Below are 26,194 nucleotides of genomic sequence, written 5' to 3' on the forward strand. Positions count from 1 at the left end.
TCACAAAAATACAATGTCCTACCATTTTCAGTGCACACAATGCTTTGATGTAAACTAACAGTAGGACATAAAACTACCTGTCTATGTATTGGGAAATGCTGGCTGGTGCCCAAATCTGGAAGAATGCACAACACCAAGATTTAAAGCAGAGTTCCACCTGAGTGAAACAATAAGATCAGCAGCTACAAATACTGCAGCTGCTGACTTTTAATATAAGGACACTTACCTGTCCAGGGAGCCCGCTATGTCAGCACCCGAAACTGACCCATCCATCAACACCGGGTGCAGGCGCCAGCATCCAAGGGAAACAGGAAGTGAATCCTTGCGGCTTCACAGCCTGCTTCCTACTGCTCATGAGGGAGGCATGCTGCTCTTTCTGAATGGGACCTGTGTCTCCTGGGGGTGGGGGTGGACATTGTAGATCGCAGCAATCTTCCCCCCAGAAGTGGGAGCGGATACCTGGTTTTGACATCCGCCGCCCCTCCTGAAAGGTGCCAAATGTGGCAGATGAGGGGGGGGGGGGGGGGGGGGTGGGAATCAGAAACGTGGAGGTTCCATTTCTTGGTGGAGCTCTGCTTTAAGTGAGAACACACATGGCTCATGTGTTTAGACAATATTTGCTTATCCCAGAGATTTGTACTATCACTAATGATAACCTGTAATCCCCTCTTGCATGAAGATTTAGGCTCCATGCACACTGACGCTCATAAATGGCCGTTTTTGGACTTTTTTTTTTTTTTAAACTGCCCATAAACGCCCCCTCTGTTATCCTATGTGTACATGGACATTTTTGGACGTTTATCAGCAGTGGAGGTTATGGACTGTTGTCTGAATGCCCAGTTTTTACAGCTGCTGTTTTTGGCTTCAGGCATTTTTTTTTCTTGCAGCAAGTGAACTCCCAGCATGTTATCCTGTGCCCACATAGGTGGTTATCAGCTGTTTTTGGCAGGGGCTTTTTCTGGCTGGAAAAAAATCCAGAACTAGTGGGTTTTGAGTAGTGTTTCAGCTGAAAAAACGCTGTGATAAAAGCTGAAAAATGTGGCTATTCTGCATTTATTAGTGTTCTTTACCAAAGGATTTTGTGGGAGTATAGTTTTGCCAAAAACTCTGCAAAAGTCATTCTACAGCTAACACTATAATGTCCACTGTGCATGTGCCCCACTTTCACACCAGAGTGCTGCGCTGGCAGAACTGGAAAAAAAATCCTGCCAGCAGCTTCTTTGGAGCGGTGAAGGAGCGGTGTGTTTACCGCTGCTCCCCATTGAAATCAATGGGGCAGCACGGATACCGCCGGCAAAACACCGCTAATCCGACGGTAAAACGCCGCTATAAATAGGCGGCCTGGTGTGAAAGGGCTCTAAGAGGGGGTTACATGTTTTATCTCTAGTAATATATTACAGGTATAGCATTGGGAGGGTGAGTACAATTTTTATGACATCCGGAGACTAGTAATGTATCCAAACATGATTTTGTTCAAATGTTAGGCGTGATATTCTACAGGTAGCTAACTGGTTTAGGACAAAGCTTGCCAAATCTCAGGCGCCAGGTTGACTAGAAATTGCATCCTGGCGTCTGGGCTTATGTCTGCCTTATCCCAAGCATGGGCAGTTCCTATTGCCTGATGCCCTGGACATGCAGTTCCTGGCAGCTGGCTGCCGACTGCGCGGTTAGCTAGTTCTGGGAGGGCATCTATTGCTGTCCTCCCAGAACCCTGCCCCAGTGCATGCTTTGAAGTAAATGGCCAATCACAGAAGCCCTTTACCATGTGATCAGTTGTGTCCAATCACCGCTGATCACATTATAAACAGATTTGCTGGTTATTGGCAGTACTTTCTTCCAGGGTGGATTTGATTTAAATCGCTAGTAAAAAGGCTTGATTTAAATCTTAAAGAGCAACTGTCATCTGACCCGCTGTTGATTCGCCGACAGTCCCATTCATTTTAATGAGATGACTGATGCAGCAGTAACACAAGGTGAGGGATGTGGTGGCAGCAGGTGAGTGGATGCCTGCTAACGGGTGGTGCCATGATGGATCTGCAATCGCAGGTGCTTTTTTTTAATGTAAGGACTTATTCTTGCTGGTAGTTAGAATCTTTAATATTTGCAAACAAAATGAAGGTTTCCTATTTAGAATGAGCTGTTAGGTTAGTAAAACGGCAACATCAGAACCAATTCAAACATACACTTTGTAGTGTACATAGATTTGCAAAACAATGGGATTAAAGAATATTCCTCAAATTTGGTTTATCTCATGGTTACTGTGAAATTGTGTGAATGCAACAATGCAGTGCATGTTATCTCAGCTTGCGGAGCTTGGATTCATTGAATGAGTTTACCATTGAAAATATTGCAGAATATACAGCCTTATTCTACACAACTAAGCTCAATTTTGTGATGAATAAACTAAATTAATGTATCTTAAATAGAAAACTATCTTTAGATTTTTTTTTTTTCTCCAAAAGCATTTTATTAGAAGTTTGATAAAAAAAATTTTTTTATCGCTTTATATCCACCCTGCTTTCCTCATGTGCTGTCAGTGTGAGGAAATGAGTGGTTAACTGGCAATTCTGGCACATGTACAATGATCGGTGCTGCACACCTGTGCACATCAGTGAAGAAAAAAAATTACTTATTTGCAAAAAGTGTTAACAATTTAAGAAAATTTTGTTTTGGCAAATAAACAGTGGTGATTAAATGCCATCAAAAGAGCTCGATCTGTCTCGAATTATGAACATTTCATTTGGGTGCAGTGTTGTATGACTGCAACACTGGGGGCAGCAAGGATGTGAAAGTGCCCGGTAGGCAAGTGGTTAACATCTAAACAAAAAATTTAGCTCTGCTTACCAGAGCTAAACGTTTTTTTTTTTTTTTTCCCCTTTACATAATGGCACCTCTGTGTGTAAACCTGTCGTGTATCTGTAAAGGTATACATCAGGGCTTCATAAGAGAAGGGGCTTTGTCGTTGAAAATAAAGCTTAGTTGGCAATACAAAAACTGGCTCCTAATTTCAAAGCAACTTTGTACTTTGTCAAGCCCTGGTTTAGGATAGTGGAACTGTTGCACCAGAGTTGGCTGCAATATCAAAGCTGTTTGCTTTGGTTATTGCAGGTAAGCAATGTGATGTGCACTGCTGAGTCCACTGGTGTCTGGAAAACAACTATGCAGTTTTGCTTAGGGCCTCAAAACAGACCCTTGAAGTGGTAGCTGAAGTGGGCACTGGTTACCCCTTTAAGGGTTGAGTAACTGAACTACTAAAAATTACTTCCAGATCATACATTTTGGATTAATAAACAGTTCACCGCTATTTGAAGGATAAATTATGCATAGCTGGCAAAATGTGCTTGCTCATATCCTGCTTTAAACTTGTATGCATATTTGGTTTTGTGAGTCCTTGGCTTCTCTGGCATGCTAGGCCTTTGTCTTGTGGTCTTAAGCCGGCCATACATTGTATACATTTTTTTCAATTTCCTTTTTAGATTTACCTTTAACTATGTAGTGCAAGGGTCTGCCTCATTGCATACATATTAAAAAGGTTTAGGTCTGCCCTTATATTATATGGTTTTGGTAAATCTAAAGCAAACGTGTACAAGAAAATTGTATAACGTATGGCTTAGTGTCTGCTCAAACTGCAAGAGGCTATTGTCTGAAGGGGTCATATGCAACATGGTTGCACAGTCCAGGCGGATACCTGCTTGCTTTTGGGGAACAGAACAAACTCATCCAAAGGTACATGTCCAATGGAATACTGGCTTTTTTTTTGATCTCCTCTACCTTGTCCAGATACTGGAGGACAGCTATCCAGTGAAATCAGAGGTGATCCTTGTGTTGATTGCTAGAAACTAAAACAAGTTACCTATGGATTATGCACATTTATAGTTGTAAATTAAGTTTGTATCATAAAAACCTTTAAACAATGCCAGCAGACTATAAATTGGTTTGCTTCAAATGTCACTTTGAGGCTTGTGTATTCTCAGCGTGCACTTTAGAGACTTGCATTCAAGCTGTTTTTGCGGTTGAATACTTTTCTCGCTATAAATAGCTTAATTTGGTAAACTGCAATGGCAACCTATTTCAGTTCATCCAGTTAGTTTCAGACTTTTGCTTCTTGTACAAACTTATTGAATAGGGGTCAGTTCTCCAATGTTATAAATGGTAGTATAGAAATGTTTTTACATTTGCATAATACATTTGACAGAACAGATCTGTAACTTTTTTTTTTTTTTTTTTTATAGGATTGTTCAAGATATAACAGTTGGTACAAAGGTAAGACTTTTTTTTTTTTCCCCATTTTAAATTCCTTTTAAGATAATTGTACTAAGCTTGATGGTATCTTGACTAGTTTGCAAAGATAGCTGGCTAGTCACTTTGATGGTATTCATTAAATTGTTACTAAACCCAGGACCCTGCATTCACTATCTGGTCTCCCACAGTACACCACATGGAAATACAATCACTTTTAGTAAAAACAAACTGCTAAATACAATCAATAGAACATTTCCAAGAGTTACTTTGATTCATTTAGGATGGCTAATTTTACTGCATTAATGTGTAAGGCATCCTAGTGTTCAGGGTTGCTACGTATGATAACTGCATTTATTTAAGTTTAAACTGCTGTCACAGAAAATTCTGTACCATTTTCAGTGATGGCTGTTTTACCAATATATTCACGTTGCAGTAACTACAGGTAATTTCATACATGTTTCTACATGAAATGTAGAAAAGTAAGCTCTTGAAATTAGGAGCACAAATGGGAAAAGTGTCGCTATACAAACCTTTAACCACTTAAGGACCGCCTAACGCCGATTTACGTCGGCAAGGCGGCACGGGCAGGCAAAATCACGTACATGTACGTGATTTGCCTCTCGCGGGTGGGGGGTCCGATCGGACCCCCCCCCGGTGCCCGAAGCGGTCCCGTTCTGTTCCCCGGCGATCCGAGATGAGGGGGAGGCCATCCGTTCGTGGCCCCCCCCTCGCGATCGCCGCCGGCCAATGGGAACACTCCTTTGCTGCTGTATGCTAAACAGCAGCAAAGGAAATGATGTCATCTCCCCTCGGCTCGGTATTTTCCGTTCCAGCGCCGAGGGGAGAAGACATCAATGTGAGTGCACAACACACACACACACACAGTAGAACATGCCAGGCATACAAAACACCCCGATCCCCCCCCCGATCGCCCCCCGATCCCCCCCCAATCACCCCCCCCCCCCTGTCACAAACTGACACCAGCAGGTTTTTTTTTTTTTTTTTTTTTTTTTTTCTGATTACTGCATAGTGTCAGTTTGTGACAGTTACTGTGGTAGGGCAGTGAATATTACCCCCCTTTAGGTCTAGGGTACCCCCCTAACCCCCCCTAATAAAGTTTTAACCCCTTGATCACCCCCTGTCACCAGTGTTGCTAAGCGATCATTTTTCTGATCGCTGTATTAGTGTCACTGGTGACGCTAGTTAGTGAGGTAAATATTTAGGTTCGCCGTCAGCGTTTTATAGTGACAGGGACCCCCATATACTTCCTAATAAATGTTTTAACCCCTTGATTGCCCCCTAGTTAACCCTTTCACCACTGATCACCGTATAACCGTTACGGGTGACGCAGGTTAGTTCGTTTATTTTTTATAGTGTCAGGGCACCCGCCGTTTATTACCTAATAAAGGTTTAGCCCCCTGATCGCCCGGCGGTGATATGCGTCGCCCCAGGCAGCGTCAGATTAGCGCCAGTACCGCTAACACCCACGCACGCAGCATGCGCCTCCCTTAGTGGTATAGTATCTGATCGGATCAATATCTGATCTGATCAGATCTATACTAGCGTCCCCAGCAGTTTAGGGTTCCCAAAAACACAGTGTTAGCGGGATCAGCCCAGATACCCGCTAGCACCTGCGTTTTGCCCCTCCGCCCAGCCCACCCAAGTGCAGTATCGATCGATCACTGTCACTTACAAAACACTAAACGCATAACTGCAGCGTTCGCAGAGTCAGGCCTGATCCCTGCGATCGCTAACAGTTTTTTTGGTAGCATTTTGGTGAACTGGCAAGCAAGCACCAGGCAGCGTCAGGTTAGCGCCAGTACCGCTAACACCCACGCACGCACCGTACACCTCCCTTAGTGGTATAGTATCTGATCGGATCAATATCTGATCCGATCAGATCTATACTAGCGTCCCCAGCAGTTTAGGGTTCCCAAAAACGCAGTGTTAGCGGGATCAGCCCAGATACCTGCTAGCACCTGCGTTGTGCCCCTCCGCCCGGCCCAGCCCAGCCCACCCAAGTGCAGTATCGATCGATCACTGACACTTACAAGGCACTAAACGCATAACTGCAGCGTTCGCAGAGTCAGGCCTGATCCCTGCGATCGCTAACAGTTTTTTTGGTAGCATTTTGGTGAACTAGCAAGCACCGGCCCCAGGCAGCGTCAGGTTAGCGCCAGTACCGCTAACACCCACGCACGCAGCATACGCCTCCTTTAGTGGTATAGTATCTGAACGGATCAATATCTGATCCGATCAGATTAGATCTATACTAGCGTCCCCAGCAGTTTAGGGTTCCCAAAAACGCAGTGTTAGCGGGATCAACCCAGATACCTGCTAGCACCTGCGTTTTGCCCCTCCGCCCGGCCCAGTCCAGCCCACCCAAGTGCAGTATCGATCGATCACTGTCACTTACAAAACACTAAACGCATAACTGCAGCGTTCGCAGAGTCAGGCCTGATCCCTGCGATCGCTAACAGTTTTTTTGGAAGCTTTTTATTGAACTGGCAAGCACCAGCGGCCTAGTACACCCCGGTCGTAGTCAAACCAGCACTGCAGTAACACTTGGTGACGTGGCGAGTCCCATAAGTGCAGTTCAAGCTGGTGAGGTGACAAGCACAAGTAGTGTCCCGCTGCCACCAAAAAGACAAACACAGGCCCGTCGTGCCCATAGTGCCCTTCCTGCTGCATTCGCCAATCCTAATTGGGAACCCACCACTTCTGCAGCGCCCGTACTTCCCCCATTCACATCCCCCAACGAAATGCAGTCGGCTGCATGAGAGGCATTTTTATGTGCTCCCGAGTACCCCTACCCAACGAACCCCCCCCAAAAAGATGTTGTGTCTGCAGCAAACGCGGATATAGGCGTGACACCCGCTATTATTGTCCCTCCTGTCCTGACAATCCTGGTCTTTGCATTGGTGAATGTTTTGAACGCTACCATACACTAGTTGAGTATTAGCGTAGGGTACAGCATTGCACAGACTAGGCACACTTTCACAGGGTCTCCCAAGATGCCATCGCATTTTGAGAGACCCGAACCTGGAACCGGTTACAGTTATAAAAGTTAGTTACAAAAAAAGTGTAAAAAAAAAAAATATATATATAAAATAAAAAAAAATAGTTGTCGTTTTATTGTTCTCTCTCTCTATTCTCTCTCTCTATTGTTCTGCTCTTTTTTTACTGTATTCTATTCTGCAGTGTTTTATTGTTATTGTTATTGTTATTATGTTTTATCATGTTTGTTTTTCAGGTATGTAATTATTTATACTTTATTGTTTACTGTGCTTTATTGTTAACCATTTTTTTGTCTTCAGGTACGCCATTCACAACTTTGAGTGGTTATACCAGAATGATGCCTGCAGGTTTAGGTATCATCTTGGTATCATTCTTTTCAGCCAGCGGTCGGCTTTCATGTAAAAGCAATCCTAGCGGCTAATTAGCCTCTAGACTGCCTTTACAAGCCGTGGGAGGGAATGCCCCCCCCCCCCCCCACCGTCTTCCGTGTTTTTCTCTGGCTCTCCTGTCTCAACAGGGAACCTGAGAATGCAGCCGGTGATTCAGCCAGCTGACCATAGAGCTGATCAGAGACAAGAGTGGCTCCAAACATCTCTATGGCCTAAGAAACCGGAAGCTACGAGCATTTTATGACTTAGATTTCGCCGGATGTAAATAGCGCCATTGGGAAATTGGGGAAGCATTTTATCACACCGATCTTGGTGTGGTCAGATGCTTTGAGGGCAGAGGAGAGATCTAGGGTCTAATAGACCCCAATTTTTTCAAAAAAGAGTACCTGTCACTACCTATTGCTATCATAGGGGATATTTACATTCCCCGAGATAACAATAAAAATGATTTAAAAAAAAAAAAATGAAAGGAACAGTTTAAAAATAAGATAAAAAAGCAAAAAAATAATAAAAAAAAAAAAAAAAAAAGCACCCCTGTCGCCCCCTGCTCTTGCGCTAAGGCGAACGCAAGCGGCGGTCTGTCGTCAAACGTAAACAGCAATTGCACCATGCATGTGAGGTATCGCCGCGAAGGTCAGATCGAGGGCAGTAATTTTTGCAGTAGACCTCCTCTGTAGATCTAAAGTGGTAACCTGTAAAGGCTTTTAAAGGCTTTTAAAAATGTATTTATTTTGTTGCCACTGCACGTTTGTGCGCAATTGTAAAGCATGTCATGTTTGGTATCCATGTACTCGGTCTAAGATCATCTTTTTTATTTCATCAAACATTTGGGCAATATAGTGTGTTTTAGTGCATTAAAATTTAAAAAAGTGTGTTTTTTCCCCAAAAAATGCGTTTGAAAAATCGCTGCGCAAATACTGTGTGAAAAAAAAAAATGAAACACCCACCATTTTAATCTGTAGGGCATTTGCTTTAAAAAAATATATAATGTTTGGGGGTTCAAAGTAATTTTCTTGCAAAAAAAAAAAAACTTTTTCATGTAAAAAATAAGTGTCAGAAAGGGCTTTGTCTTCAAGTGGTTAGAAGAGTGGGTGATGTGTGACATAAGCTTCTAAATGTTGTGCATAAAATGCCAGGACAGTTCAAAACCCCCCCAAATGACCCCATTTTGGAAAGTAGACACCCCAAGCTATTTGCTGAGAGGCATGTCGAGTCCATGGAATATTTTATATTGCGACACAAGTTGCGGGAAAGAGACAAATTTTTTTTTTTTTTTTTTTTTTTTTGCACAAAGTTGTCACTAAATGATATATTGCTCAAACATGCCATGGGAATATGTGAAATTACACCCCAAAATACATTCTGCTGCTTCTCCTGAGTACGGGGATACCACATGTGTGAGACTTTTTGGGAGCCTAGCCGTGTACGGGACCCCGAAAACCAATCACCGCCTTCAGGCTTTCTAAGGGGCGTGAATTTTTGATTTCACTCTTCACTGCCTATCACAGTTTCGGAGGCCATGGAATGCCCAGGTGGCACAAAACCCCCCCAAATGACCCCATTTTGGAAAGTAGACACCCCAAGCTATTTGCTGAGAGGTATAGTGAGTATTTTGCAGACCTCACTTTTTGTCACAAAGTTTTGAAATTTGAAAAAAGAAAAAAAAAAAAAGTTTTTTCTTGTCTTTCTTCATTTTCAAAAACAAATGAGAGCTGCAAAATACTCACCATGCCTCTCAGCAAATAGCTTGGGGTGTCTACTTTCCAAAATGGGGTCATTTGGGGGGGGTTTGTGCCACCTGGGCATTCCATGGCCTCCGAAACGGTGTTAGGCAGTGAAGAGTAAAATCAAAAATTCACGCCCTTAAAAACGCTGAAGGCGGTGATTGGTTTTCGGGGCCCCGTACGCGGCTAGGCTCCCAAAAAGTCCCACACATGTGGTATCCCCATACTCAGGAGAAGCAGCTAAATGTATTTTGGGGTGCAATTCCACATAGGCCCATGGCCTGTGTGAGCAATATATCATTTAGTGACAACTTTGTGCAAAAAAAAAAAAAAAAAAAAAAAGTGTCACTTTCCCGCAACTTGTGTCAAAATATAAAATATTCCATGGACTCAATATGCCTCTCAGCAAATAGCTTGGGGTGTCTACTTTCCAAAATGGGGTCATTTGGGGGGGGGTTGTGCCACCTGGGCATTCCATGGCCTCCGAAACTGTGATAGGCAGTGAAGAGTGAAATCAACAAGTTACACCCTTAGAAATCCTGAAGGCGGTGATTGGTTTTCGGGGTCCCATACGCGGCTAGGCTCCCAAAAAGTCCCACACATGTGGTATCCCCGTACTCAGGAGAAGCAGCTGAATATATTTTGGGGTGCAATTCCACATAGGCCCATGGCCTGTGTGAGCAATATATCATTTAGTGACAACTTTTTGTAAATATTTATTTATTTTTTTTTTTTTGTCATTATTCAATCACTTGGGACAAAAAAAATAAATATTCAATGGGTTCAACATGCCTATCAGCAATTTCCTTGGGGTGTCTACTTTCCAAAATGGGGTCATTTGGGGGGGTTTTGTACTGCCCTGCCATTTTAGCACCTCAAGAAATGACATAGGCAGTCATAAACTAAAAGCTGTGTAAATTCCAGAAAATGTACCCTAGTTTGTAGACGCTATAACTTTTGCGCAAACCAATAAATATACGCTTATTGACATTTTTTTTACCAAAGACATGTGGCCGAATACATTTTGGCCTAAATGTATGACTAAAATTGAGTTTATTGGATTTTTTTTATAACAAAAAGTAGAAAATATCATTTTTTTTTCAAAATTTTCGGTCTTTTTCCGTTTATAGCGCAAAAAATAAAAACTGCAGAAGTGATCAAATACCATCAAAAGAAAGCTCTATTTGTGGGAAGAAAAGGACGCAAATTTCGTTTGGGTACAGCATTGCATAACCGCGCAATTAGCAGTTAAAGCGACGCAGTGCCAAATTGGAAAAAGACCTCTGGTCCTTAGGCAGCATAATGGTCCGGGGCTCAAGTGGTTAATCAGAGATTTAAATGGCCCTAATTTGAGTACCTATAAGTAAAGCCTTGTAGGTTAGATTTCACAATTTTTATCCTGTGAACTTTTTCTTTATCATTGACATGGTTACTACCCTTGAGGTAATGTCTGGGAGCGGCTGCATTACTAGTCCTTTTCAAGCTCTGGAATGCATAGTCGACTGCCTGCCCAACCCTGCTTTATTACAGGTTTATTTATCTAGGTGTTACCATAGCAGTCTTTTTGTGTTGGCTTTTGGAGGGGGGATGGTAATCATTTCCTGCCCTGCCTCAGGCTGTTCTAAATTCTAAAAGTGCAAGTGCGCGCACACAGGTATAATTGAGACTAGTGTTTTTTGAGACCTTTATGGAGAATCTGCCTTTACAAGCTTTTCTAGAAATTTGGCTTTTTGCAACAAGTACCCTCCATTGCCTTTTTGTCTCCCTGATTCTCTAGCTGACCTACATCTGAAATTAATGGTGCTTTGGTAAAATTGTCATGGCCCAACATCTGGTGTCAGATAACTTTTATTCTGTTTTTTTATTTTAAAGGTGTAATATAAAATTCATTTAGTATTTTAATACGTTTATGCTTGCAAACGTGCATTTAACATAATGAATGCTGGCTTGGTAGTTGGCACCTGCAGGTTTACTTTTGACTATTAAAATGTCAGTTTCTGTTTGAAATATATATATATATATATATATATATATATATATATATATATATATATATATATATATATATATATATATATATATATATATATATATATATATATATATATATTCTCTCTTAAAAGCCTCTAAGGCTTCATGTACACGTTTAACCTCTCCTGAACGATTGAATTTGTCAGCTGGAAACTGACGTCTAAACGTCTGTTTAGCTGCGTTTGCATTTAGAAGCGTTTAACTAAGAAAAACCTTTTTAAAGTCTGTAAACTAAACACGAGTTGCCACGTTTTGCAGTGTTTACTGGCTGTTATGGGCATTTGACTTTTCAAATGCCTCTAAGGCTTCATGTACACGGGATGTTTTTACAACCTCTCCTGAACGATTTAACTTGACAGATAGTAACCCACGTTTAAACCGTCCGTTTTACCGCGTTTAGCTGCGTTTGCATTTTTTAAAAAAATATATACATTTTTAAAATTGGCCAAAAATGAAAAAAAATGCATGTAAACTACTTAGCTGAGTTTAGAAGCGTTTGAAATGCCTCAACTCAGCTTCTGAACTTTTTTTTTTTTTTTTCACATTCCAAAAAAGCCTCTAAACTCAACTGCCTAGAAACTACTGTAAATGACCCTATGTACATGTACTGATACGATAACATAACATTTAGGAGCAGCTGAAAAAAAATGCTCAACTGCTCCTAATCCGTTTACCAGCAGCAGTGTACAGGTCTTAAAAGCACACCAGTGGGTTAATTTCCTTCCATCTCAAAAGTGGTGGTAGTTTGCATGGTGATGTAGTAAAGCATGTTTTAAGGCAAGCCCTACATCAAGCAATTTTTTTCTTTCCCCTCTACTCATGGTTGTAAGGAATATCCCTTAAAGGATCACTAAAGTTAATTTTTTTTTTTTTTTACTAACATGTTATACTTCTACTGTGCAGCTCCTTTTGCACGGAGTGGCTCCAAACCTGGTCTTCTGGGGTCCCTCGGCGGCTGTCTCTGCTCCCCCTGCAAGGACTGAACACTTTCATGCATGCTCCCTCGCATGGTGTTGCTTGCGGGCGCGCTCCCGTGATACAGCCGGCGGCCATAGCTGCTCACTATCACTCTGCCCAGATGCGCCGCGTCACTGGATGTGATAGCAGTGTGAGCCAATAGCTGCGCTGCTTTCAATCCAGTAACGAATCAAAGGCCAGGCTGAGTGGCGAAGAGGATGTTGGGGGCGAGTGTGGGACTTTCGAGGGGTCAGGTAAGTAAAAGGGGGGGGCGGTATTGTCAGATGTTTCACCCTAATGCATAGAATGCATTAAGGTGGGAACTTTTACCTTTACAACCTCTTTAATATCCCCCTCAACATTGTTTCCAAGCTATCAGCATACAGTGATCACATCAAAGAAATCTAGCATGCTGGTTGTACTGAATTTGATTAATCTGCTTCAGTACAATTAGCCTGCTCATACCTGTATTGAAATTCGTCTGGTTCCTGTTGAACTGACCAAATTTTGTTCAGTCTGTGGCCGGCTTAATATTTTTGGTTGATGTAAATGGCTCTGATCAGTGTAAAGTGCTGCATGTGGTTGAATAAATTAAATATGCACCCTGCAGTGGCATTTGATATTGTTATCCAAGGTCCTCTAAAGTTCCTCTTAATAATTTAGTGATGTTTGAAGTAGCTTATTACAGGATGTGATACTAGCCCTGTTATCTGAGCCATTAATGGGGGAATAATGGCAAATCTGTTCTGTGTACAATATGTAAAGGCAAAACTTTGATGTGGAAGGGCCATCTTTGTAATGGCTTTACATAGTTTGGTTGAAAAAGACAAGTCAATCTAGTTCAACCAATAAAAAAAGTACAATCCCATATACGCAATCCTATACCCACAGTTGATCCAGAGAGAGGTGACAAACCCCAGCAAAGCATGATCCAATTTGCTACAGCAGGGGAAAAATTTCTTCCTGATCCCCCGAGAGGCAATCTGATATTCCCTGGATTAACTTTACCTATAAATGTTAGTATCCAGTTATAGTATGTACTTTTTTTTAGGAAAGAATCCAGGCTTTTTTAAAGCCATCTACTAAGCTGGCCAGAACAATCTATGGAGGAGTCTAGTTCATTATGAAATGCTTGCCTTTGAACGAGGTCCCTGTATCAAAGGCTGGTGCATGCCGAGGGAGCTGACATTTTGCCCTCGGCATGTCTCCTGGGTTTGCGGCTTCGGCGCTGAGTGGCCAGAGCTGTGGTGACATCACTCCCACGCATGCGTGTGGGAGTCTTCTTCCCGGCAGCGTCTCAGCGGTTGCATGCAAAGTGACTATCTCCTAAACCTGTAAGGCTTACCTGTAGGTAACATGAATAACAAAATGGGTATACAACCACTTTAATGACAGAAATCAGATTAATTATTGAGGAGTATCCCTTTTATGATCTGATGTAAAATTTGGCACAGTTAAGGGTCTGCTTCTTATTTTCCCATTATGATGACTGAATTTCTTGGCATGCTTTAAAGCTCTGGATTAAATACTCTCCTACATAATTTTACCCATTGTGCTTTTTATGAACTCTTCCTTCCAGACATGGATAACAATGGAGTTCTTGCACTTCCCCCTAATCAAACATTTTGAGTACTTTTTTTTTTTTTTTTTTTCTTTTTAATAACTTGCATACTAAATAGTGTAAAATTATTTCTTATAGTGATGCATTGTGTAAACCTTTACTATTTTGCCCAACTGCGAAAAGAGCCATGTGTAAAATTCGATCCATGCGGTTATAAGTAATCTGCCAATGATCAGGTAATAGGACACCTGATTTCTACCAGCTAGAAATGCTAAAAGCAGAATGCATTTAAAACGATCAATACTCAATTTAAAGTCTCAATTTTTTTTTAGATGTGAAGGTAGATTAGAATACTTGTCAGGTTTTTATTGCAGCCTGTGCCCCTATTAAGAAAATTCACCCTCTATTTTCCAGATGACAAGATAATTGATGGGTTATAACACTCCCTTACTCTCTAAAATAGGTTTTCGCCTATAGTTGGCTGGATTTACCCCCGAATGATGAGGCCATTTTTTGCAATACGGCACTGCATTACTTTAACTGACACTTGCACGGTCGTGCAATGCTGTACCCAAACAAAATTGTGTAGTTTTTTTTGGGGGGGGGGGGGGGTTGCACAACTGCGACAAATTGGGCACAAAGTGACACTTTTTGGGGGTCAGTGAGACCAGTACAGTGATCGATGTTAAAAACCCACACTGTATAAATGACACTGGGGTAGGGTTTAACATGGGCAATCAAAGGGTTAGGATGAGTTCACATTGGCATTAAGAGCAGGTGTTTGAGAGGCATTAAAAAGGCCCCTCAAACGCCTATGCACAAGATGCAATAGACAGCACCGAGTGCTGTTCAGCCTCGCGTCGCTTCAAAAATCAAAATTGAAGCCTCATATCAAGACAGAAGGCGTTTGAAGCCTTTCAGCGCCTCCCATTCAAGTCAATGGTATCTCCTTGCAAATGCTCTGGGCAGTTGCCGGGCATTAAGATTAACCACTTCAGCCCTGGAAGGAGTTACCCCCTTCCTGACCAGAGCACTTTTTACAATTTGGCACTGCGTCGTTTTAACTGCTAATTGCGCGGTCATGCAATGCTGTACCCAAACAAAATTTGCGTCCTTTTCTTCCCACAAATAGAGCTTTCTTTTGATGTTTGTTCACCTCTGCGGTTTTTATTTTTTGCGCTATAAACGGAAAAAGACCGAAAATTTTTAAAGTAGACACCCCAAGGAAATTGCTGAGAGGCATGTTGAGCCCATTGAATATTATTTTTTTTTTTTTTTTTTTTTTGTCCCAAGTGATTGAATAAAGACAAAAAAATTACAAAAAGTTGTCACTAAATGATATATTGCTCACACAGGCCATGGGCATATGTGGAATTACACCCCAAAATACATTCAGCTGCTTCTCCTGAGTACGGGGATACCACATGTGTGGGACTTTTTGGGAGCCTAGCTGCGTACGGGGGCCCGAAAAACAAGCACCGCCTTCAGGATTTCTAAGGGGGTAAATTTTTGATTTCACTCTTCACTGCCTATCAGTTTCGGAGGCCATGGAATGCCCAGGTGGCACCCCCCCCCCCCCCATGCCCCTGTTTTGGAAAGTAGACACCCCAAGCTATTTGCTGAGAGGCATGGTGAGTATTTTGCAGCTCATTTGTTTTTGAAAATGAAGACAGACAAGAAAAATTTATTTTTTATTTTTTCAATTTTCAAAACTTTGTGACAAAGTGAGATCTGCAAAATACACACTATACCTCTCAGCAAATAGCTTGGGGTGTCTACTTTCCAAAATAGGGTCATTTGGGCAGGTTTTGTGCCACCTGGGCATTCCATGGCCTCCGAAACTGTGATAGGCAGGGAAGAGTGAAATCAAAAATTTACGCCCTTAGAAATCCTGAAGGCGGTGCTTGTTTTTCGGGGTCCCGTGCGCAGCTAGGCTCCCAAAAAGTCTCACATGTGGTATCCCCGTACTCAGGAGAAGCAACAATGTATTTTGGGGTGTAATTTCACATATTCCCATGGCATGTTTGAGCAATATATCATTTAGTGACAACTTTGTGCAAAAAAAAAATAAATAAATTGTCTCTTTCCCGCAACTTGTGTCACAATATAAAATATTCCATGGACTCGACATGCCTCTCAGCAAATAGGTTGGGGTGTCTACTTTCCAAAATGGGGTCATTTGGGGGGGGGTTTGAACTGTCCTGGCATTTTATGCACAACATTTAGAAGCTTATGTCACACATCACCCACTCTTCTAACCACTTGAAGACAAAGCCCTTTCTGACACTTTTTGTTTACATGAGAAAATAATTTTTTTTTGCAAGAAAATTACTTTGAACCCCCAAACATTATATATTTTTTTTAAAGCAAATGCCCTACAGATTAAAATGGTGGGTGTTTCATTTTTTTTTTTTTTTTTTTTTTTTTCCACAGTAGTTGCACAGCGATTTTTCAAACGCATTTTTTGGGGAAAGAACACACTTTTTAAAATTTTAATGCACTAAAACACTATTGCCCAAATGTTTGATGAAATAAAAAAGATGATCTTAGGCTGAGTACATGGATACCAAACATGACATGCTTTAAAATTGCGCACAAACGTGCAGTGGCAACAAAATACATTTTAAAAAGCCTTTACAGGTTACCACTTTAGATTTACAGAGGAGGTCTACTGCTAAAATGACTACCCTCGATCTGACCTTCGCGGTGATGCCTCACATGCATGGTGCAATTGCTGTTTACGTTTGACGCCAGACCAGCACTTGCGTTCGCCTTACCGCGAGAGCAGGAGGGGAAAGGGGTGCTTTTTTTTAATTAATTTATTTTTTTAATCATTTTTGTTATCCCAGGGAATGTAAATATCCCCTATGATAGCAATAGGTAGTGACAGGGTACTCCTTTTCAAAAAAAAAATTGGTCTATTAGACCCTACATCTCTCCCCTGCTCTCAAAGCATCTGACCACACCAAGATCGGTGTGATAAAATGCTTTCCCAATTTTCCAATGGCGCTGTTTACATCCGGCGAAATCTAAGTCATGAAATGCTCATAGCTTCTGGTTTCTTAGGCCATAGAGATGTTTGGAGCCTCTCTGGTCAGCTGGCTGAATCACCGGCTGCATTCTCAGGTTCCCTGTTGAGACAGGAGAGCCAGAGAAAAACACGGAAGGTGGAGGGGGGGAGGCATTCCCTCCCACTGCTTGTAAATACAGTCTAGAGGCTAATTGGCCGCTAGGATTGCTTTTACATGAAAGCTGACTGCTGGCTGAAAGGATGATACCTAAACCTGCAGGCATCATTCTGGTATAACTACAAAGTCGTGTATTGCGTACCTGAAGACAAAAAAAGGTTAAAGCATGGTTATGTATGTATGTATCCAGGTTCGGGTCTCTCAAAATGCGATGGCATCTTGGGAGACCCTGTGAAAGTGTGCCTAGTTTGTGCAGTGCTGTACCCTACACTAATACTCAACTAGTGTATGGTAGCGTTCAAAACATTCACCAATGCAAAGACCAGGATTGTCAGGACAGGAGGGACAATAATAGCGGGTGTCACGCCTATATCCGCGCTTGCTGCAGACACAACATCTTTTTTGGGGGGTTCGTTGGGTAGGGGTACTCGGAGGACATAAAAATGCCTCTCATGCAGCCGACTGCATTTGGTTGGGGATGTGAATGGGGGAAGTACGGGTGCTGCAGAAGTATTGGGTTCCCAATTATTAGGATTGGCGAATGCAGCAGGAAGGGCATTATGGGCATGACAGGCCTGTTTGTCTTCTTGGTGGCAGCGGGACACTACTTGTGCTTGCCACCTCACCAGCTTGAACTGCACTTATGGGACTCGCGACGTCACCAAGTGTTACTGCAGTGCTGGTTTGACTACGACCAGGGTGTACTAGGCCGCTGGTGCTTGCCAGTTCACCAAAACGCTACCAAAAACTGTTAGCGATCGCAGGGATCAGGCCTGACTGCGAACGCTGCAATTATGCGTTTAGTGTTTTGTGTCAGTGATAGATCGATACTGCACTTGGGTGGGCTGGGCCGGGCGGGGGGGCAAAATGCAGGTGCTAGCAGGTATCTGGGCTGATTAGATCCGTTCAGATACTATACCACTAAGGCTCGGTTCTCCTGACAAGTCGCCTCCCGTTCTGTGCTATGGAACCGTTCTAAGGGGAGCGACGCAAGTCGCTCCGACTTAGAAAAAGGTTCCTGTACGACTTTGGGGGCGACTTGCATAGACTTCTATACAGAAGTCGTTTTGCAAGTCGCCCGGGCAGTCGTGTGCAGGTCGCCTCGGTGAGGCGACCTGCAAGTCGTGCCGCCTCTGGTGTGAACCGAGGCTAAGGGAGGTGTACGGTGCGTGCATGGGTGTTAGTGGTACTGGCGCTAACCTGACGCTGCTTGGGGCTGGTGCTTGCCAGTTCACCAAAACGCTAATAAACTGTTAGCGATTGCAGGGATCTGTGAACGCTGCAGTTATGCATTTAGTGTTTTGTGACAGTGATCGATCCTGCGCTGGGCGGAGGGGCAAAACGCAGGTGCTAGCTGGTATCTGGGCTGATCCCGCTAACACTGCGTTTTTGTGAAGCCTAAACTGCTGAGGACGCTAGTATAGATCTGATTAGATCAGATATTGAACCGTTCAGATACTATACCACTAAGGGAGGTGTATGCTGCGTGCGTGGGTGTTAGCGCTACTGGCGCTAATCTGACGCTGCCTGGGGCGACTCATATCACCACCGGGCGATCAGGGGGCTAAAGCTTTATTCGGTAATAAACGGCGGGTGCCCTGACACTATAAAAAAAAAAAAAAATAAACTAACCAGAGTCACCTGTAACAGTTATACGGTGATCAGTGGTGAAAGGGTTAACTAGGGGGCAATCAAGGGGTTAAAACATTTATTAGATAGTATACGGGGTGTCCCTGTCGTTATAAAACGCTGACGGCGAACCTAAACATTTACCTCCCTAACTAGTGTCACCAGTGACACTAATACAGCTTTATTAGGGGGAGTTGGGGGGGGGGGGGGGGGGGGAGACCCTAGACCTACAGGGGGCTAGCACTAACTGCCCTACCACACTAACTGTCACAAACTGACACCATGCAGTAATCAGAAAAAAAACTGCTTGTTGTCAGTGTGACCGGGGGGGGGGTGATCGGGGGTGTAAAGTGTGTGTGTGTGTGTGTGTGTGTTGGTGCACTCACAGTGAAGTCTTCTCTCCTCGGCACCAGAACAGAAAATACCGAGCAGAGGAGAGATTACATCATTTCCTTTGCTGCTGTTTAGCATACAGCAGCAGAGGAATGATTCTGATTGGCTGGGAGCGATTGCGAGGGGGGGCAATGACTGGATGGTCTCCCCCTCTCCTCTCATGATTTTTTAACTACTGGGTTATGCCTACTGGAAAATACATACCATCCCCCTAAAAATCCTATTTCTGTTTGAAAATACTTTAAATTTCATTTTATTTGCATCCTGGTACTTGTGGTGTGACCATACATCTCCTGGTTTGTCCTTAGCGGAAACTGCAAGCCTATTGCCTCAGGACATTCTGCTACCCTGTAATCTGTATATAAATGCATGCTTTGAACATGTCCATGTGGATGCTCACGGCCTAGGGTGTAAGGGTTTTTGAAGGCTAAAGTAAATGTGGTGCTGCTGAAAATGGTGGCAGGCACCTATATCAATGAAACTTGGTGTGCCAATCTAGTTTATCTCTAGGAACATTCACTAGAAAATGTCCAGCTTTTCTTACTTTTCATCACTAGTCTTCACCTGCAGCCACTTAAAATGTTTATGGAACGTGTATAGCAAATGAAAAGGGTGGAGCTGTGAGTGGGGTCTGGCTTTATTTAAGGCTGAATTGTAGCTTGACACATGGAGTTTGTAATATCTAGTTTATAAACTTCTTATAATAGAACTTTTCTGCACTGGTTCTGGCAAGAGGACAGTTTTAAACTGTTTTGGCCCTGTATATATTTTTCAAATGTTTCTGTCCTCCTGGGAAAATGCTGTTAACAGAAATGTTGACTGTTTCATGTCCTTTTGCACACACCAGTTATGTATGCATTGCAGTTTGTGGTTTGGAAAGATCTTTGCATTGCAACAGTACAGAAATGACACTAGTTTACTAGGAAGTTGCATGTGGCATTGGGTTAACTTTTTTTTTTTTTGTTTTCAGTGCTTTACATACAACTTTATTTATTTATTTTTTTTCTCTCTTCCAGCGGGGATCTGACGAACTTTTCTCTTGCGTTACTAACGGACCCTTTATCATGAGCAACTCTGCTTCTGCAGGTAAAGTTCTTTTCTATGGTGCGGTTCTTTTAATTTTTTCAATGCCTCTTCAAATGCTGAAATCACAATGCAGCTTTTAGTCTTGATGGTGCAGTAAGTGCCTGTATAGGAAGGATGTTGGTCGTTCTACAGTGGATGTAAAATCTACACTTTAAAAATGGCTTTTTTTAATGAAGAAAATAAATTTGTCAACCTTCAATGTGACTTTTTAATCTGTGCAAATCCATTAAAAAAACTAAAGTCTTTAAGGGAGGGATAAAAAATGTAGTTTCATAAATATGCATAACTTTAAATACTTTGTACATTCACCTTTTTTGAAAAGCATTCAGTCCTTTGGGTTGGGAGCATGGCAAGTTTATTTTTTTTTTTTTTTTTTTTTTTCTCCCCCTTGAGTCTGTCCACTTTTGGTGGCAATAGTGCTCCCAATATGTCAGATTGTGAGAACATGACAAGGAAGCCCAGTGGCAGCATTATACTGGCACCAGCATGTGCACTGGAGATGCCTGCCCAATCAAAGATTTGCATGGAAGAGTAGGCAAAAATCAAGATATGCAATAATGCTGATAAATTTATACCCCCAAAGATTGTTGAATCACATGCTTTTTGATTTTATGAAAACAGTATTAAGGGTGTGCATATTTATGGAACCACATTTTTTGTTTTTTTTTGTTAGAAAATTACCTAGAACCCCACTGCCTCAAAACTATATATTTTTGACACCCTAGAGCAGTGGTTCTCAACTGGGGGGTCGGGACTCCCTTGGGTCGATCGACAATTTGCCAGGGGTCACCCAATCCTGGGCTGTTCCTGAAGCCCGCACCGCTCTCCCAGCCTTTTCGTGGCCACCCAGCTAGGCTGTTCCTGGAGCCCACGGCCGCCCACTCAGCCTCTTCGCTGCCGCTCATTCAGTTCATGGCATGAGTGGGGGACAGACTAGAGGTCAGCTGACTGGTGAGGAATGTGAAGTGGGAGAAGCTGGAGGAGACCCCATCTCCTGATTTCAGCATAGTGTCATTGCTACAAGACACCACAGAGCTGGTGACACAATGAAACCAGAGACACAGTAACACTACCTGTGATTAGAATTGCCATTAAAAGTCCCCACTACAGTTCTCAGATCAGCAGATGACCTTGATCAAGAGCACCTAAGTTGGCTCATTAGAACTCCGCCCCGCACTGCCACTCATCCCAACGCCCCACACACACGTAAGAAGGAATAAAAATGGAGAATACATGGAGAGGAAAATAGGGGTGGAAGGGAAAGAACAGAGTAGTACATCTTAAAATGTACCATAAGGGGTTTTATTACTTTACAAGTGGAAGGGACTTGGAGCGCTAAATGTCTCTAGGTTATGGACGCAAATTACTTGTTTTGCGTGTTGACAACCCACACTCGGAAAATAATTTTACTGTTAGGGGTCCCCGCAACTTGGGAAATTTTATCAAGGGGTCACGGCACTTGTAAGGTTGAGAACCATTGCCCTAGAGAATAAAATGGGGGTTGTTGCAATACTTCGTCACACCATATTTGTGCAGCAGTTTTTTGTATTTTTATATTTTCTATATAAAAAAAAACTTAAAGGGCAACAATCTTACCAGTTTTGAGTTAGAGGAGGTCTTTTGATAGAATTATTGCTCTTGCTGTAACGATTGTGGTGATGCCTCACGTGTGGTTTGAACACCATTTACATATACGGGTCAGACTTGCGTTTTTGCTTCTGCATGTGAGCACGGTACGGGGTTGCTTTAAAATTTTATTTTTACTGTCCCTTTAAAAAAAATAAAACATTTGGGCTCACTTTTATTCCTATTACAAGGAATGTAAATGTCCCTTGTAATAGGAAAAAAACATGACAGGACCTCTTTAATGTGGAATCTGGGGTCAAAGACTCATTTACATGTAAGAGAAAAGACTTCTTGCTTTTTTAAGGTTGTTGGGAGGAAATGGCGTTTGACGTCACTCCTGTTATCCAATGGCCCAGTCAAGTGGGGGCCATCATTCCCTCACTCCCTGCCCAACGGGATCGCCTCTGCTGCTACTGACAGATTCAGTAAGCGTCAGATGAAGGTATTCAACAGGAGGGGTGGGCACCTCTCCTGCCTTCGATAAGTGATCTTGCTGCGACTCCACCATGGAGACCACTTATCTTAAAGCGGACTGTTGAAAAAAATACTGGGGTTATGGCAGCTTTCTGCTGCCATAACGGTATTTAACATAAACATAGCAACATATATCCATGGTGGGAGGCCTGGAAGTGGTTAATTGAATTGCTATACTGTTTGGCCTGTTTAGGCAGACGGTACACTATGCAATTTTGATTTTCTTTCCTTCAGCCACAGGTTGAAAAAAATTGCTCAATTCCCACATCAAAGGAGTCCGTGTTAAAGAAATCCCTCCTATGGAGCTATTGTAATCTCTACAGTGGGAGTTTTCCCAGCCGTCTATATAATCACTGCTGGCAGTGATCGAATGAAAAACCCAACACACTGTTTTACTGAAAAGTTAATTTTCTGACTAAGGTTCCGCTTTAAGCCAATTGATCAAGTCCTGCTAAATCACTTCAGGCTGGCCCCTTTTGCAGGTATAGCCATGTAAAACAAAAGTGTCTATACTGTGTAAAAATCCAGCAATGCACTCTCGCCTTGCTCTGCACATGCTTAGTTGCTTTCCCATTTTCAGCATTTAGGCACTGCTGAGTTGGTAGGGGCTGATCTGCGGAGCATTAAGGCCCCATTTACACCTGAGCGTTTTGTAGCTTGAAGCTATGCTGGAGAGGGAAAAAACATTTTCTATGGAGATGGTTCGCATCTCTGCTCAAACAAGTTCTGAAACTATTTTTAGGCAGATTATACAGGTGTTTTCTGCTTTTCACATTGATGACCTTTTTGACCTGTACAAAATCGTGCGTCTTTCTGCCTGAAAACGCTACACTCAGTTGTGAATGGGGCCAGAATTAAACCCTCCTATCATTTACAGCCAAGGTAGCTGCTTCTGTTTAAACTGCAACTGCCATCGTGCTGCTCATGTGATCAGTTATGGCACCAGCCGTTTGACAGTTTGGTTGTGGACACAAGCAAATGTGACAGTTGGCAATTCCAGCATTCCAGGAATGTAAGTTTTTGAAACTATAAGGCCCCTTTCACACTGCGGTGGTTTGCAGGCACTATTGCGCTAATAGCGCCTGCAAACTGACCCGAAACAGCCACTGCTGTTTCCAGTGTGAAAGCCCCGAGGGAGCGATGCGCTAGCAGGATGGGGAAATGGTCCTGCTAGCAGCATCTTCGGTGCGGTGTATACACTGCTCCTGCCCATTGAAATCCAATGGGACAGCGTGGCTATACCGCCGGCAAAACGCCTCTGCAGAGGCACTTTGCTGTGGTTTTTAACCCTTTCTCAGCTGCTAGCAAAGCGTGAATGCAGACGGTAAAGCGCCATTAACAATAGTGGCACTTTACCGCTGACGCCGCCCTCGTGTGAAAGGGGCCTAAGACACCTTTCACACTGGGTCGTTTTGCAGGTGCTAGTGCACTAAAAATGGCACCTGCAAACCGACCTGAAACAGCCGCTGATGTGTCTCCAATGTGAAAGCTCCAAGGGCTTTCACACTAAAGCGGTGCGCTAGCAAGATGCTGAAAAAGTCCTGCTAGCAGCATCTTTGGAGTGGTGTATACACCCACTGAAATCAATGGGGAAGCGTGGCTATACCGCCGGCATAGCACTGCTGCAGCGGCGCTTTGCGGGCCGTTTTAACCCCTTTTCAGCCGCTAGCGGGGTGTTTGAAACCACCCCGCTAGCAGCCGAATACCGCAGCTAAGACGCCACTAAAAATAGCGGTGTTTTACTGCCGATGCACCCACCGCCCCAGTGTGAAACCGGCCTTAAATCATTTGATTTAGTTCCATTTTTTTTAATTTACTGCTGTTTGAGGGCTCTGGGTGTCAGCAAAATGGCAGCCTCCAGCAAGGAGCAAGTTGTTTTGGGTAAATTTCCACTTTGAGTACAACTAGCCTGCCCATTCATGGGTCGCAATTCAGCTGGTCCCTGCTGAACCAGCTAAACTTCAATTTGTGGCCGGCTTAAAGCGGAGTTCTGACCGCAGCTACAAAAAGTATAGCTGCTGACTTTTTTAATTGACACTCACCTGTCCAGCGATGCAGGCGTACAAAGCCCTGCTCCTCTCCACAGCACCAGTGTTCTTACCGTGGGTGCCCAGCTGTGGCTTCATACCATGGCTGGGCAATCTTCTGGGACCTGTGATGTGTCTGAGAAGATTGCAGGGAGGGGGGAGAGGTGAACTTCCTTCTGGTGCCCCAGGAGGAAGTGGGAGCTGGATGCCTCTAGAGGGTATCCACTCCCCCAAAAAAATTGCATGCCAAATGTGGCATGTCAGGGGGGTCACCATCACTTAAAGTGGAAGTTCTATTTTTGGGTGGAACGCCACTTTAAGACTGATGTTTAGAGTAGACTATTTTGTAGCGGTTTACAGTCGATTGGCAATCTTTCCAAGAATTACAAACGGCCTTACCAACTGTTCAACTGTTGGCTAGTGCAACACTTTAAAATCAGGTTTGCTAATTTAAATATGTAATATGTTGGTCAAAAGCAAAGGATAATCGTAACTCAAAACACTGAAGCGTAAATGATTGAAAGGGCAAGACCACTTTTTTATTCTGTTTGACTTTTTACAATTTTTTTTTTTTTTTTTTTTTTTTTTTTTTTAGCAAATGGAAATGACAGCAAGAAATTTAAGGGAGACAACAGATCTGTAAGTGTTGGCTCTAGAGTGATTCATGTAAGACAGCTTCCAGGAGATGTTACTGAAGCTGAAGTTATATCTCTTGGCCTTCCATTTGGAAAAGTCACCAACCTTTTGATGCTAAAGGGCAAAAATCAGGTATGTTTAACATTTTATTTTCAGTTGAACTGTACATTATTGGCAACTTGTGGGACATAGGATTTATAAATTAACTTTTTTGTTTTTAGGCTTTTCTAGAGATGAGTACAGAGGAGGCTGCAAACACCATGGTGAATTACTTTGCAACAGTTACACCTGTGCTCAGAAGTCAGCCAATCTATATCCAGTTTTCAAATCACAAAGAACTGAAGACTGATAACTCTCCTAATCAAGCTGTGAGTAATGAGTTTTGAAACAATTTACTTTGAAGGAAAGTATAAAATTTAGTGTCCAACACCAGCCCCCCTCTTTTCCTGTATTGACTGCCTAATTTGCCTTGACCAGGTTTTTAGTCATTGTCAACTGTAGGAAGTATAAATTTGGCCTAAAGCAGAGTTCCACCCAAAAGTGGAACTTCTGGTCGTTTCCATGTCTGCCCCCCTGCTGTCTTCTGGGAGTCGCGTAGGGACCAGTTGTCAGGATGCGCAGTGTGAATCACGCATGCAAAGTAGGGACCCGGGCTGTGAAGCCGCAAGGCTTCACTTCCTGATTCCCTTACTCAAGATGCCAGGGCCTCCACCCTGGAGCCGAGGGACAGATCGGCTTCAGGTGAGAACATCGCTGGCACCCTGGATAGGCAAGTGTCCTTATTTTAAGTCAGCAGCTGCAGTATTTGTATCGGACTTTGGAAAAAAAAAAAGGTAGCAGCTACATACACTAACTTATATTAAATTCTGGTACTGTCCTGGCTCCCCACTGCACATGATGCTCTGTGAATGGCCATGCAGCCTCATGGGACATGTGGTCTTGTAAGGCTGCAGGGGGGGGGGGCAAAATCCAGGTCCTCAGACTGTGGAGAGCGAGCGAACCAGCAATCGCTGAGTTCAGCTTTAAGATGACATAAAAAATAAAAAAGCCAGCTTTATAGGCTCTTGGCACAGGCCCAAATTGTAATGCTATGTGGTAATGTAGGAGGAATAAGTTGTCTGGGGAGCTAGTGTGAAACTGGAAAGAACACTTATTTAACTTTCATAGTTTAACTGAAATAAGTTTTTAAAAATTATTTATATATGCTTTAATT

At 42.9% G+C, this 26,194-nt stretch overlaps 1 protein-coding gene across 1 annotated transcript in view; it reads left to right on the forward strand.

Annotated features, from left to right (window-relative positions):
• The window catches only part of PTBP1 (polypyrimidine tract binding protein 1), a 42,156-nt gene that overhangs the window by 2,542 nt on the left and 13,420 nt on the right, over positions 1-26,194 (forward strand). The window contains exons 2-5 of the mRNA XM_073594050.1: positions 4,233-4,263; positions 20,149-20,218; positions 24,941-25,113; positions 25,203-25,349. Coding sequence (XP_073450151.1) covers positions 4,233-4,263; positions 20,149-20,218; positions 24,941-25,113; positions 25,203-25,349 — 421 coding nt within the window. The remainder of the gene's footprint in view (positions 1-4,232; positions 4,264-20,148; positions 20,219-24,940; positions 25,114-25,202; positions 25,350-26,194) is intronic.

Source organism: Aquarana catesbeiana, linkage group LG01 (assembly GCF_042186555.1).
Source record: "Aquarana catesbeiana isolate 2022-GZ linkage group LG01, ASM4218655v1, whole genome shotgun sequence".
Taxonomy (NCBI): Eukaryota; Metazoa; Chordata; class Amphibia; order Anura; family Ranidae; genus Aquarana; species Aquarana catesbeiana.